The following is a 14655-nucleotide window of genomic DNA, read 5'->3' on the forward strand; positions in this document are numbered from 1 at the left end:
CATACATATTCACCATTAAAAGAAATGAATGGGTCTTGTGAAACCAGGTTTTTCTGTACTTTTCTACTGGATTATCTATTTTGGTAAAGATTATCAAGATAAAGCTAAATGCAGGCTAACTTTGGCATAAAAATGAAATGTGGAGTTATAGATGGTAGCCTTTTTACTGTTTCCCAAAGTAACAACTGTAAGCTAAGGAAGTGGGGCTCTGTGTTGAGGAGGTGGTAATGGAAAAAAAGGAGATTTCGGACTTTACAAGTTCTATTTTATTTTAGCTAGTTAATAGATTATTTCTTCACATATCACTAAAAGAATGAGAAAATTTAAATATTTACTTGACATGTTTGAATTAAACATAAAATGTTAAAGGCTAAAGCTGGATATTTGATTTTTACATGAAGTACTAACAATATTTAAGCTTCTGGGGGATGTGTTCATACGTCATGAATAACTGGCTCAGGACATAAAGATACATGTTGGCTAAAGCAAAATGCGAATATTCTTATTTGGTGGCACAAACAGAGTGATAAATGTGGAGTTCCAAGCTGATGCCCAGCACGCTACAGGTGATTTTGCTTAATAAGAATTTTAATAAAATCCCACCTATGTGGAAACTCAAATTAAGTACCACCCACTGGCTGGGGAGCACATGTCACTGTCTCATAGTTGGTTTCATTTCTGTTAGGACCAGCCTTCAGAGTATGGGCAACAGCTTACTGGCTTTAACACGTCTCTCTGATGTACGATTTAAATCCCACTACTGTGAACCATTTATTTAAAGAATTTGTATTTAAATTTTTTTAAATTAAAATTTTCAAACATATATAAAGACAAAAGTACAATTGACAACCCCCCAGAATTCATAATTACAACATTATACCACACTTTTACGATCCATTTATCTTTTTCCTTTCTTCTGTTAGAGAATTTTAAAACAGACCTCTCATATCAGATGATCAGAACTCTAAATACTTCCATTTATAGCTCTATAAAATAAGGACTTCACAAAACTACAATTATTCCATAATGCCGTATAATGAGTTCATATTCAGAACTTTCCTGATGTCTCAGAAATGTCTTTCTTCAGTGGCTTGTACTAGTCAGGCTGAAATAAGGTTCACTGATTGCGTTTGTGATTGTTACTTAAATTCTTTCCATCTAGAAAGGATTTCCCATTCCTTCATTTTCACTTTCTTGGCTCACTGCTGGAACCATAGCAATAAACTCATAGGATGCACCACATTCTAAATTTGTTTGATGGATTTCTCACGGTGGCATTTACACATCCTCAAACCTCAAATTTTCTTATAAGCAGAAATTTAGAGCTAAAAGCTTTCAGGTCAAACTTTTGTGGTTAGAATACTTCATGAACAGTGCCGTGTACTTCACATGACGTCACATCAGAACTTTTACACTTGCTCAGATCAATTAGCCAATTCAAGTGGTGGCAGCCTCATCTTTGTATTTTCAAGTTCACCATCTTCCTTTCTACTAATGCAAGGATTCTCAACCTTGGTTGCACACTGCACAACTTGGTTGCCTGGCGTGGAAGTGGAGGGCGCAGAATTTAGAAACTACTGCTAACTGAGTCCCATGCCCAGAGATTCCAATTCAATCAGCCCAAGTTGTGGTATGAATATCAGGATTTTTAAAAACTCCCAAGGTGATTCCAATGTGCAGCTAGGATTGAGAATATAGAGGTTTTTGCATACACTGACAATCTTTGCTTGAACGAGTGATTTCATTAGGGTCTGTAAATTGGTGGTTTTTTTCTAATTTTATTGTTCTTTCTACATTTATCAGCAGGAATTCTTTGGCATATTTTAGAAATCTTTAGATAGCCAGCAATGACTAGGGTTATTTGGTGATCCTGAAATAAAATCTGTACAGGACAAGCGAGATAAAATTTTAATTCTTCTCTTTAATTACTAGTAACTAAGTTGATTTAATTATGAGTAAGGCAGTGGTTCTCAAACTGCAGAGCGGAATCAACTGGGGAGCTTTAAAGACTTGATTTCTGGTTTGGGCCCCAGACTTTTGGATTTAATTGTGTATCGGGAGGCCTGGGAATAATATTTTAACAGCTCCACAGGCAATTTTAATGTGCAGCAAAGTTTGGGCACCTCTGGAGTGAGGTGTTGGTACCCAAATCACCTCCAATAGTGATAGTGTTTTTTGCTTGTTTTGGTAGTCGTTGTTGCATTTTTGTTGACAGAAAAATGTATCTGATCATTTTGAGCCAGATACGAAAAGAGAAGAAACCAAAGCTGATAGGTATCATGACAAATTTATTAAATTCCAAGATCAGGCTTATCTCCAATTTCCATAAGAATGAATCAAATAATAGAATGGTCAGTGGTATGCTGAAGTCTCCATGCAATGTTCTGATTTAATGAATATTTAATAATTATTTCTGTAAATGATTTTACTCTATTTAATCTGTAGATAGAGTTTATGATACAGGGAAATTTGAAGCAATTTTTTTAAAAAGCCTAATAACTTATTAAAATTTTAAATACTCATGATGATTTACACTTCGTATGTTACTACCCTCTGGTAGCATGGGAAGCATGATAGGCATGACACTTGGTATAGGTAGGAATATATGTTTGTGGGGACCTATTTGGACCCTGAGAGCTGGCATGAAGATTATTCTAAACTAAAGATATGTGAGATTCAACAGATGCAGAAAGAAGCCTTTTTGGAGCTTCCCTTACTTCACTAAAAGCAGAAAAGTCCTGGGAGTGAGGTTGCCATGGATACCTTCTGGGGTAGTTTTATGGAATAAAAAAAAAAAAAAAAATCGGAGCGACCACTTGCACCTGTGTAAACAAACATCATCACAAACTGTCTTATCTCCTGTTTGTTACCCTAGAAATCCACTTGTTCTTCCCATAGAAGCCTCTTCTGCCTGCTTCCTCTCCCCTAAGTTAGGTATATAAACCCCCAACCCTAGTCATTTAGGGAGCTACTTCTTTTTTTTTTAATTTTTAAATTTTAAAACTTTTAAAATATTTATTTATTTATTTGGCTGCACTGGGTCTTAGTTGCAGCATGCTGATCTTCATTGAGACACGTGGGATCTTTCGTTGCGGCGTGTGGGCTCTTCATTGCTGCGTGCGGGCTTCTCTCTAGTTGTGGCATGAAGATTTCCTCACTCTAGTTGTGGCACGGGTTCCAGAGCATGTGGGCTCTGTAGTGTGCGGCACGCAGGCTCCTAGTTGAGGTGTGCGAGCTCAGTAGTTGTGGCACGTGGGCTTAGTTGCCCCACAGCATGTGTGATCTTAGTTCCCTGACCAGGGATTGAACTGGTGTCCCTTGCATTGGAAGGCGGATTCTTCACCACTGGACCACCAGGGAAGTCCCTAGGGAGCTATTTCTTTTGTGAGCTCTCATATGCATATGATTACTTAGGGTTTTTGAAAAATTATTATTAATCTGTCTATTGTCAGTTAAATTCACAGGCCCCAGTTACTTAACCTAAGAGGGTAGAGGAAAAATCTCCTCCCCTGCCAGATACTGTTAAGCATTTTCGGTGGGCAATTTGACACTATTTGCCAAAATAAAAATGTATACACCCTTGCCCAGGCAGTTCCCCTTAAAAATGTAATCAACAGAGACACTCAGATGTGCAGTGAAAAATTTTACCACTGCTTGTCAAAGTGCAAAATTGGAAAAAACAAAATGTTCACTAATAATGGACTGGTTACATAAATTTTCTAAACAATAGATAGCTATTAAAAAGGAGGCAGATCTTTATAAACTGACACAGAAACACATGCATAGTTTTACTATGTTGTTAAGGAAAAAAAACTTAAGTCATAGAACAATGTATAACATATCCTCATTGTATTAAAAACAAAACAAATGCAAATGTGTGGATATTTACTTACACACACACACACACACACACACACACACACACACATCCCTCAGATTTTCTGTGTGTGTGTGTGTGTGTGTGTGTGTAGGTATGTGGAGAAATGGCCATGGTATGGGTAGACGTGGCAATGAAGGAAATTTTTACCTTTTACTCCAAATTCTTCTAGACAATTTATTTTAAATAAGAAGCGTGCCAAAATAAACAAACAAATAAACAAAAAACACACACACAAAAAAGCATGCCTTACTTTTGTAACAAAACATGAAAAAGTGGTGATTAGGAAGCTACAGCACTGCAATTGTGGTAAGAAGACTATAATGACTGTGTTACTAAAAAAGGCCTGAAAAAATAAGGGAGGAAAAACTTGGGACTCCAAGGCCAATATTAACAGAAATTCATATTCCTCTTGGTATTTGGAAGAGAAGCAGAAATAAAATTTTGTCATTTATACAATTTATAGTCCTAATAAATCATAACATTCAAAATCTGCAGTAAAATAATAGTCCTTTATACATGATTGCTAATTTAATATTCTATTTATGAATATGTATGATATAACTTCCTACTGTGGGGACAGACAGCACACAAGCTCTGGAGGCTGCTCCTTGTCCTAATCTGCAGGGAAGAGGAGGGGAGGGGTAGATTCTCAGGCTGATGCCGCTCCCCTCCCCTCATTTTACACACAAGTACCCAAACTGGCAACTGCCTAGACTCTAGTAATTTTTCCCCTGAAACAGAAAAACTGTGAAATTGTGATCTGTGACAAAATTCACAAATTCATAATATTCACAAATTTACAGGATGTGGCTGGAGGATTTAAGTAACAACCCATGATCACTTTGACAAAAGGACCCAATTTATGGCTTCAACAGCTTCTTTCTGGTAGGTAGGGAACATGGTGTTTGGTTATTTTTATGACTGAATTGGTGTGCTTTTTCAAGAGGTAAGTCCAAGGTTTTTTTCTTTAAAAGACATCCTCCATAATATAATATTTTCCATCATGAAGAAGTATAATTACTTGTGCATAAATTTGCATTCTCACTGTCTTCAGGTCTTTACCTATTATTCTAACATATATTTTCTGTGATTCTGGAGTTTATTTTTCTATTTTATTATATGGATTCTTAAAAGCTACCTCAAATTTTGGTGGAACGTAAGAGACTGTACAAATACATACATCGGTAAGAGACATGAAGACATGAATAGTGGAAAAATGGCACACTAACAAAAGAGGAAACAGGAACCCTAAGACAACATTCCCTCTTCCCTCTTTTTCAGCAGAGTATACATAACGACACCCACAAAATCCAAGGTCATAAGAAATGCAAGGCTAAGGAAAAAACAAAGCCACAGCAGAAAATAATAAACTCCTCTTCATAAAAGACAAGAGGAGGTCCATTTATGTTTTTAGAGAGCAGACATGTAATGCTGGTAAGCTAGAAAATACAGAATAATGAAGAGAGATGGCAACAGAAAGGCAAGAAAACAATAAAGCATACGTGCTTAAAACAACTTTATTATGTCCAGGGGAGCTTCTCCTTAAGATTCCTTCCCAATCAGTCTAGGAAAATAAAAACGTTTTGTAGAATGGATGATTCTTCCCCACACTTGGGGAGGTTATCTCTTTGAGTGTCCAAGGCCTTGGTTTTCTGCTTTGCAACAGCCTGCGATCCTTGGTACAAGTTAAAAATCAAAAATCAACCAACCAACCAATCAACCAACCAGAAAACACAAGTAAGCTGATTCTCCTGAATTGAATCATAAATGGAAATCTTTTCTGCCTAGGGCATCTTGAGCTTATCCTTAGAAAATGACTCTCCAGTAAGTTAGCTATTTAAAAACAAATTCAGCAGTTGGTCTCAATTTCTGGAATTTCAATGGAATATTACTGAAAACTCCTGAGCAGGCAGGGATCTCTCCCAGGTAGTGATCAAACTATTGCCTTGCTAACAATTCACCTTATGGCTGAAAAGATTTTCAAGCCAAATTTGTAATAAACCACACAAACACACACACACACACACACACACAAGGTAGAGAAATTGTCTTCAAGTAAATTTTCAAAATATTAAAGAAAAATGAGGAACAATAACAGACCTTCAATCCTAAATCCTTTCAAATAATCCTTTCTTATTTAGGAAACCAAGATAATTGAATAAAGATGTTTCTTTTGTCAAGACCTAGCCAAAGACAAAATAGACCAAAGACCTTTTAAGTATTTTTTTATATTTAAGCCACCCCTACCTCATTCTGGGTGGGACTGCCGAATTCTAAAAACAAGATTATTTTCATATTACATTCAGTGTCTCTGCGTGCAAACTGGTAAAGAGAAGATAACAGTTAAACTTTACAGGAAAAGTAGCAGCAAAACTGTCATTTCATCCCGTTTACTTACAATCAAACTGCTAAAGGGCATCTCTAACTGCTCAGAAAAAGGAATATGAAACAAATCAGATTTTTCTCTTTTATTCATACAATTAAATTTCAATTTTCTACCCTTATCATTAGAGCTTATTGCCATGGTTACAATCTAAATACCTTAAGTATGGCTGAAAAGTAGGCAAATTTAAGAAAACACACAAGAAACATTAATGTAATTAAAATAATAGAGAGTAGAATAAATATCAGTTGTGTTGGCTGTGTTTGAAAGTTAATATATTTCCCCCTCCCTGCAAAAGGAAAAAGGGTAAGTAAAACTCCCAGGTTGGAATATGAGTTTGGGCAGCAGTATACTCTGACCAAAGTAAGGGATGAAGTATAGTTATCGGTTGTGAATTATGAATGCCGCTGTGGTGAGGACAGATGAATTACTAGAGTTGTACTTCCCTAACACTAAAGTATCTGGGGAGCTATCTGGCATATAATAAAAAATATATGAATATATAATATTTATATATTAAATGAAATATATATATAATATTTTATTTATAATATTTTATCGATCTATCTATATTTTATGCATTAGTAAATCATGAAGATGGTGGTCAAATGACTGAAGCTGAGTAAATGCACTGGAGGGGAGGAGAGGTAGAAAGGATGCCAAGGGCCCAGATGTTCCCTCTCCATCGTGCGTCTTCACAAGCGCATTCTCTCCATATGTAAATCAATGCAATTACACACTGTGCCTGCCTGGCTTTTGGCAGTTAAAAAATCCACAACTGCCCCCTCCAGCTCAGTTCAGTCAGGATGTTTCTCCAGCTCTACTTCAGGCAGCACTGCTGGCATGGCTGAATCTCCTTCATGGTTCCAGCTAATGCTGGAAAACTCCCCAGGCTCCACCTCCCACCACTGCTCCAGTTTGGTGGCAAAGCCACCCAGCCCCTTGTCCCTGCAGTCTTAGACATGGCAGCAGCTTCCAGGAATGACCACTCCTTTGGGTGGTTGGGCCCTGACTGACACAGCTATTCTCCTTGGGCTACAAAGAACTCTCACCTATCAAACACTAGCCCTCCAAGAGAAAAGGGCAACGGCGGGATATCGAAACATTTTGTAGATAGAGATATAAATGATGACACTCATGAGGGAGTATGAGAGGACTGGCCTCATATACCTAAAGGGAGGGAGAATGAATGCAATCTTTTAAGGAAGGTAACTTGGTAATACATTTAAAGAGCCTTAAAAATGTTCATATAGTTTGAATAGTTTTCTTCCTAAAAATCTAGCCTAAGGTAAATCAAAGCTGCAGATATAATTTTATACATAGGGATGTTTACCATAATGTTATTTATTACGATGAAAAGTTAGAAACAACCTAAATGTCCAAAAATAGAGCTATGGGTAAACATGGTATACACTTGTAGTTTTCCTTCACAGAATCCACCCCCGTCGCCCCCAATTTTAAGTGTATAGAGTTATATATCTCCACTAGACCTGAAACACTTAAGAAGGCAAGGATATTTGTTTTAAACATTGACAACTATGTGCTAGCCAACTAGACTCTCAAGAAATATTTTCGGAATAAATTAATGATGCAGTATTAAACATAAACTTACAGGAGAATTTTACATTAAATGGTACGTGCTTGCCATAGCCAAGTAGCAAATGCACTGTGTGTTTTTCTTTAAACCGAATTTTTCAACTCTCCTTTTAACAGTTCATAGCACTGCTATTTCTCCTGAGGAATGTTTAAATCAGGTGACTTTTTGCTCAGACGATTTCCAGTGGCTCCCAATGACGTGCAGGAAGTTCAAAGTCCCTGGTATTTACAGATCTCTATAATTTGGCCCAGTGTGGCTGTCTAGCCTTTGCACATCTTATCATCTCTCAAACTAGTTTTAAATGTTCCCACGAGACATTTCTGTCATCTCTTCTGCTGCCCAATGACAGTGCTCTCTCCACAGCCGGGCTGCTGGTCAAGCCCCAGGCTCCAGGCTCATCCTCTCTGCAAAGCTATCTCAAAAGTGGGCTGTCCATTTAATGACAATGTTTCCCACATAATACTTACTTGGTAGTTAACCACGTCTTATTTCATGCCATGTCTTTCCTTGTATTAAACTGCTTCTTGTTAAGTAGCCTTTCACATGTCTCTTCCTAATCTATGGTTTGAGTAAAATACTACATTTCTTGGGAATAGCTTCTTTATAGAACGGCAAATTGCCTTGTATCCACTATAAATAACACCAGAATCCTGGTGCCAGGTTCAGGTAAACTCAGATACCAGGCATTTGGTGATTTAAGTTTTACTCAATTCAAACCTTGTTTAAAAACTGCCGAAGTATTTAGATATCAAGGCCTATTCTAGCATTTACACATTGCTGGCATTGTCCTTTACATTACGAGAGGGGAGGGAGGTGAGGGGCGCGTGTGTGTGGAGCCCAACACTGTCTGACCAACGACATGTATAGTACTTGGTTCATGATGTGGCTACTCAGTAAGCGTTTAATGAGTGAAGACTGAGTGTGAAGATATCAAACACCTGTGAAAGCGGCAGGCACTCTCCTCAGTGCAATTCATCCTTGATATGAGGTGAATTTAGGGTAAAAAGAAGAGATAAAGAGACTACGTTAGAATCTTCCAGACTATTTTAGAAGCTATCAGGTGGCCTACGTCTGGATACATAAGGAAAATGAACATTTCAGGCAACTCTTCTCTTGAGTATGAGAAACACTGTAAAAGGAAAGACCTTGACTTATATAACCGATAGGGAACTTACCCAGATTATACAACAACCTTTGGGAGGGCATCCCTGAATTTCTTTATGATAAAAAATTCAGATATTGAATTGATATTAAAAATGTTTTGATGCCCAATGCTTTAACTTCTTTACAGCTGGCATATGTAAATCTATTCAAGTATGTTAAAAAAAATTAAGCATATTAAGAAAGTACTACTTCAAAGCAAAGCAGCTCAATATTGTCACTATTAAAGGCTTTGCTTGGCTGATTTCACCAAGAGGTAGTAATTTAAGAGAGCAGGCTTTGTCTGTGCAAAATTAAAGGAAGATATTTTATATGATTAAAAACTCATACCTGTTGATCTCCACGGAAATGACTTCTCAGTTGAGCTAGAGAAAAAGAAGGAAAAAAAATGGAACATTTACTTCCTTTGTCATAAAATTTAACTTTGGATCTGTTTTGCATATAGACATTTAATTTTCACATTTAATTATATAAAAGTATAAAAACCTCAAACAAAATTTAAAATGACTGTTCTAAGTTAATTTTTAGACAGTATTTAACCCTCCACATCAATTTGGGACAAAACTGTATTTCTTGGAAATTAAGGCAAGTTATAAAATGACTTATAAAGTTGTAAAACGACTTACAAAATGACACAAAAAGTATGATTCTCCTTGGATAAGACAAATACAATAGCACAACTAACTGTGACCTTCATAGTACTTATATGAAGTACTACACTGCTTTGTGTGGAATAACTAATATGAAAACTACATATAGGGCTTCCCTGGTGGTGCAGTGGTTAAGAATCTGCCTGCCAATGCAGGGGACACGGGTTCGAACCCTGGTCTGGGAAGATCCCACATGCCGTGGAGCAACTGGGCCCGTGAGCCACAACTACTGAGCCTGCGCATCTGGAGCCTGTGCTCCGCAACGGGAGAGGCCGCGATAGTGAGAGGCCCGTGCACCGCGATGAAGAGTGGCCCCCGCTCGCCGCAAGTGGAGAAAGCCCTCGCACAGAAACGAAGACCCAACACAGCCAAAAATAAATAAATAAATTTATTGAAAAAAAAAAAACTACATATAAATTAAAATAACATATATATTATACTGTACAACATATACATTAAAAAGAACCAAAAAGGTTGTTAAGAAGTTCATTCAATTTACTTATTTTCAAAAGAAGCCCTAGATGCTATAATAGACACATAAGTTAACGGGGTCATTTTGAACTGAATGTTGCCTTATAAAATTTAAATATCCTAAACCTTTATATCAAAATATAAGGTTTTACAAACTAGGAGAAAATTTTAATTGTATATTTTTCTTGGTTTATAGAGTACAGATTGTAAAAATGTGTGCATAAAAACATATCTGTGCCTCCCTGGTCCCCCACCCCCCGCTTAAAATACTCAGTACGGGAAAGCATGGTGCTTAGGGGACGGTGTGGTAGAACAAAGGTACAAGAGGCTGGATTATTAGGCATTTATTAAATGTCAGAGTAAGTACCTCACATATATTATCTCCTTTATATTATTCACAACAACCTAATGAATAGGTACATTATTATCTTTACAGATAAAAAAAACTGGCCAAAGTCTTACGCTAGTAACTGGGAGAGCTGGGATTCAAACCCAGGATGGTTTGATTTCCAGGTCAGGACTTCTCACCACTGTGCTATACAGTAGAAGAGCTTGTGATCCCATTTTTGCGTTAAACACACACACACACACACACACACACACACACACACACACAATATGCCTGGGAAGAAGTCTAGAAAAATAAAAACCAAAGTGCTAGCAGTTATTTCTGTGGGGTACAACTAAAAGGAGTTTTTTCCTTTTTAAACATTTGTACTTTTTTTCTGGAAATCAGAAACAAACACATATTGAAGTATTTTGGAAGTATTTATTAAGTTTATGGAAAAGGTATGTGACTTTGGGCTTAAGGAAACTCTGTAACTTAAAGAAAGGGACATCCTTTCAGTGCTGTAGGTGTAAGATTTTAAGTCCTTGTTTGTTGCTTGATATTCCCCCCAAGTCATTAAGTGGCTAATGAAACTCTTCCTGGTTAAAAACTCTAGATTCAGTAAGAATTCCCTGAACTTCACTTTTGTCTGTGATTTGCCTTTTTGTCACCACAGGCGGAGCAGCTCACATTCCAGGACCTTGAACTAGCTGCAAGCAGGGGGGCATGCTCTCAGTGAATGGAGTCACTTAATGCCAATCTTCAGCACTCCAGTCATGTTCCTGTACCTCATGCACTCCTAACTGATTTCAAAAGGGACTGACGGGGAAGAAAAAAAGATGAAAATTTGGTCAAGTATCAATAAAGGCACTTCTGTCTTGTTCCTGAAGATAGGTCATCACATTCTTATGACTTCAGAAGTGGTTTCCTAGATTGAATTTCAATTTCTCTTGAATATGTTTTTATTATTTAATTCTATTATCTAAATTAGTTTTCTAATCACTGAGGTTGCTATTACCCAACTGTGTTCCTATTAACATGTTCATATTTTTTGTCAATATTAAAATACATGGTAAATCAAACTGCCATCCAGAATTGTTTAATATACCTCAAGTTTCTTGGGAGTGATAAAGTCTGTTATCTTCTGATTGAAATTTACATAAACTTTAATGAAATATCTTTACAAGATTTTTATTCTTGAAGTTATAGATCATAGAATATAATTCATCTTAACTGCTCAAATTGGGCAAGGGTTGCGGCTGTTTTGCGCGTCTCTTTAGGTCAAGTACCCAGCATACTGCCTGGCACGTAGAAGACGCTTAATATATATTGCTGCTGTAACACAAATTGTGAAAAAGTAATACCGGGATCTTCATTGTTCTGAAAGATCGGGTGTATGTAAATTATTACTTACTACTTTGTTCGAACAGGTCAAATTATTCTCTCCCACTCCAGGTAGGAAATTCCAGCAGCCTCATTGCATAACAATCAGGCAAACAGCATTTTTGCTGCTGAAAAGGCCTTTGGTCATCAAAATACAATAAGGTATTCCTAGGTGAAGGCAAGGGGAAGCCTCCGTTAAAATTATTTTTCCCTACTCTATTCTAGACAAACAATAAAGATCACTAGGAAAGTAAGTTAATATTGAGGATTAAAAATAAGCAAAAAGTTCCATTTTGAAGACTATATATTCAGCCCATTTACCTTCAAACTAATTCCACAATTCTGTATGATAGCTGGTCATTATATGTTATTCAGAACAGTCTATTTCTTTCTGAACCACTTACTTTATATGATTCCCAAATTGTTCACCACTCTGGGATTCAGGGATCACGCAGTAAATATGTGCAGTTTTGAAATGCTGTTTTAAGTCACTGAATGTTTCAAGTCACTTTTATTGGAACAATAAAATGAGAGGCAGCTCCACATTAGACACAGGCATATTCCTTCTTTCCTCTCTCCTTCTAGCCATCTATTCCTAGAAACACTTCCCCAACTTTTACTGAATGTCTGCAATGTGTCTACAGGCACTGTGGCCATGAATGACTCCATCCCATTCCCTTTCACTTCTCATCTGAAGATGCCAAGCAGTTTATGTTCTAGGATCTTCCACTGGAATGTGAAACATTTTAAAATACAAGAATGGGATCATCCACAATAACTCTGTTTCACTGGGAAGAGGTATTCACAATTTCTAATAACTTAATTATCAACAACCTTCTAGAATGAAATCCATTTATAAGTCTGGGACTGTTTGGTTAGATAGTGAACAGCAGTTAGAAGCAAGTTCATTAGCAGATTAAAAAATCAAGGCAATCCATTTTAATGTGAAAAAAATCTTAGTTTTGTTTTAAGGAGAAGACACCATGTCTTCATCACAGTATTACATGAGAAAATGCAATAAATCACTATAAAATTCTGTACACTTAAGAAATTATATATTTTTTCATTCATAGACATAAATGGAGGCAAAATTACCTTTGCTGAATATTTATGGCTGACTTTGAAACCCAAACCTCCCTCATCTTGACATCCCATGCTACGTGTGAGAAAACTAGCCTTCTCACACTCCTCTGCAGCCAGAGAGCCGGCCAGTGACCGAGGGTCTAGAAGGAGGCACGTGAGGGGAGGCGGTGGCACCGCGGGGAGAGTAGCGGGGGCACTGGCCCTGGATACCCCGACTCAGAATCTGGCTCTCTGGGCTTCCTGGAGGTTCTGAAAGTTGACACTTAACAGCTTCTGATAAGTTCCTTTCCTGCTTATACAAGCCAGAGAGGATTCTACCGTTTGTAGCTGAAAGTTCTGACTGATGTTTTATGACTGAAAACAAATGCAAACAGGCCCTCTGAAAAGAGCTGAAACCTCACTCCTTAACTCTTTACCTGTATTTCCAAGTGCACACTGGATATAATACATTTTGTACTCAACACATTGAAACCCTTTTTCCCCCCAAACGAACTCCCATTTAATCATCACCACCTAGTCACTCACACTGAAGAACATGGAGTCATTTTATTGTCTCCCCTACCCTGCCCGCCTCACTAGCATGTAAGCTCCACGAGGGCAGGGAAGTCTGCCTTGTTCACAGATACACCTCCAGAACCTACGACAGTATCTGGCACATGGCGCTCACTCAAAACATACAGCCTCTGAATTCATCCCTACGACAAAGGACACAGTTCAGGCCTTCATCCTCTCATCGTCTTTTGGCTAGATCATTCTTTCAGTCTCTTTCCTAACTTGTCTGCTTGGCTTTGATTTCTCATCCTTTCAGGCTCTCTTCCAGGCTGCTGCTACAGTGATTTTTCAAATCTGAAAACATTCAAACCTGAAATTCTCCTGATGCTAACGCACAACAGATCCTTACAGGATAAATTTCAAACATCTTAGTTAGTATGGCAGAGATTCAAACATCTTCGTATGGCACAGAAGGCCCTCCACCACCTGGTTCCTTCCCGTTTGCCCTTTCCCACACAAACCTACATTCTAGGCACTTCTAATTACTTGCAGTTTCCTCACATACCAGGCTGCTCCACGCTTCCAATGCTATTTTGGGGGTAGACTATGTAGGAACACAGTCTGGAAACTCAGAATTACACAAATTCCAGAATGGTATATGTGGTACAGTGTAACAATATATATGCCATACACCCATGAAATGGAACACCCTTAAGTTTACCTTCACTTTGTATCACTTAATAACAGGAATATCTTTGGAAAATGGTCTAAATTGTCACTACTCAATTTCCTCCTGATTTCCTACTGTGTCAGATGTGAGCTTAAGTGGACAGCAGTAGGTAAACAGGAGGGGACGGGGGAGTGGAGAATTTGGTGGAGCTACACAGTAACTTTACCGTGTCATTTCCCTCACCTTCTCCCTGGTCTAGATGGGGCTCTTTCTATCACTAGTAAAGTGCAGGTTACTGTCATTATTCTCCTATAAGATACACTGAATTGGGACAGAATCCGAGTTATTTCACTTTGTTTTATTTAAAAAAAGTCATTGTGTTAAGAAATTTTATACACACACATATGTGTACACACACAGCTATATATATGTGAACCCTCATCAGTAGTTCAAAAAATTAAGCACAGCCAAAAACAAATTCAATTTCACTTGGCATTAAAGGACAGGAATTACTGGAATGAATATTCTAGAAACTATTTGATTTATGAATAGAGCAT

At 37.6% G+C, this 14655-nt stretch overlaps 1 protein-coding gene and 1 pseudogene across 27 annotated transcripts in view; one reads left to right on the plus strand and one right to left on the minus strand.

Moving 5' to 3' along the window:
• LOC309630263 (heterogeneous nuclear ribonucleoprotein R pseudogene) overlaps positions 1–14655 on the plus strand; it is a 499447-nt pseudogene that overhangs the window by 340662 nt on the left and 144130 nt on the right. The window lies entirely within an intron of this gene.
• Positions 1–14655, minus strand: part of PKP4 (plakophilin 4) — a 246574-nt gene that overhangs the window by 77024 nt on the left and 154895 nt on the right. For 22 of the 26 annotated variants that reach the window (XM_082395241.1, XM_082395257.1, XM_082395256.1 and 19 more), the window contains one exon: positions 9352–9386. The exons of 3 other annotated variants lie outside the window; for them this stretch is intronic. In XM_082395241.1, coding sequence (XP_082251367.1) covers positions 9352–9386 — 35 coding nt within the window. Of the gene's footprint in view, positions 1–6127; positions 6188–9351; positions 9387–14655 lie in introns of those variants that run through there. One more of the 26 variants, XM_082395247.1, reaches the window with a different exon arrangement.

Source organism: Balaenoptera borealis (assembly GCF_965194805.1).
Source record: "Balaenoptera borealis genome assembly, chromosome: 6".
NCBI classification, from domain to species: Eukaryota; Metazoa; Chordata; class Mammalia; order Artiodactyla; family Balaenopteridae; genus Balaenoptera; species Balaenoptera borealis.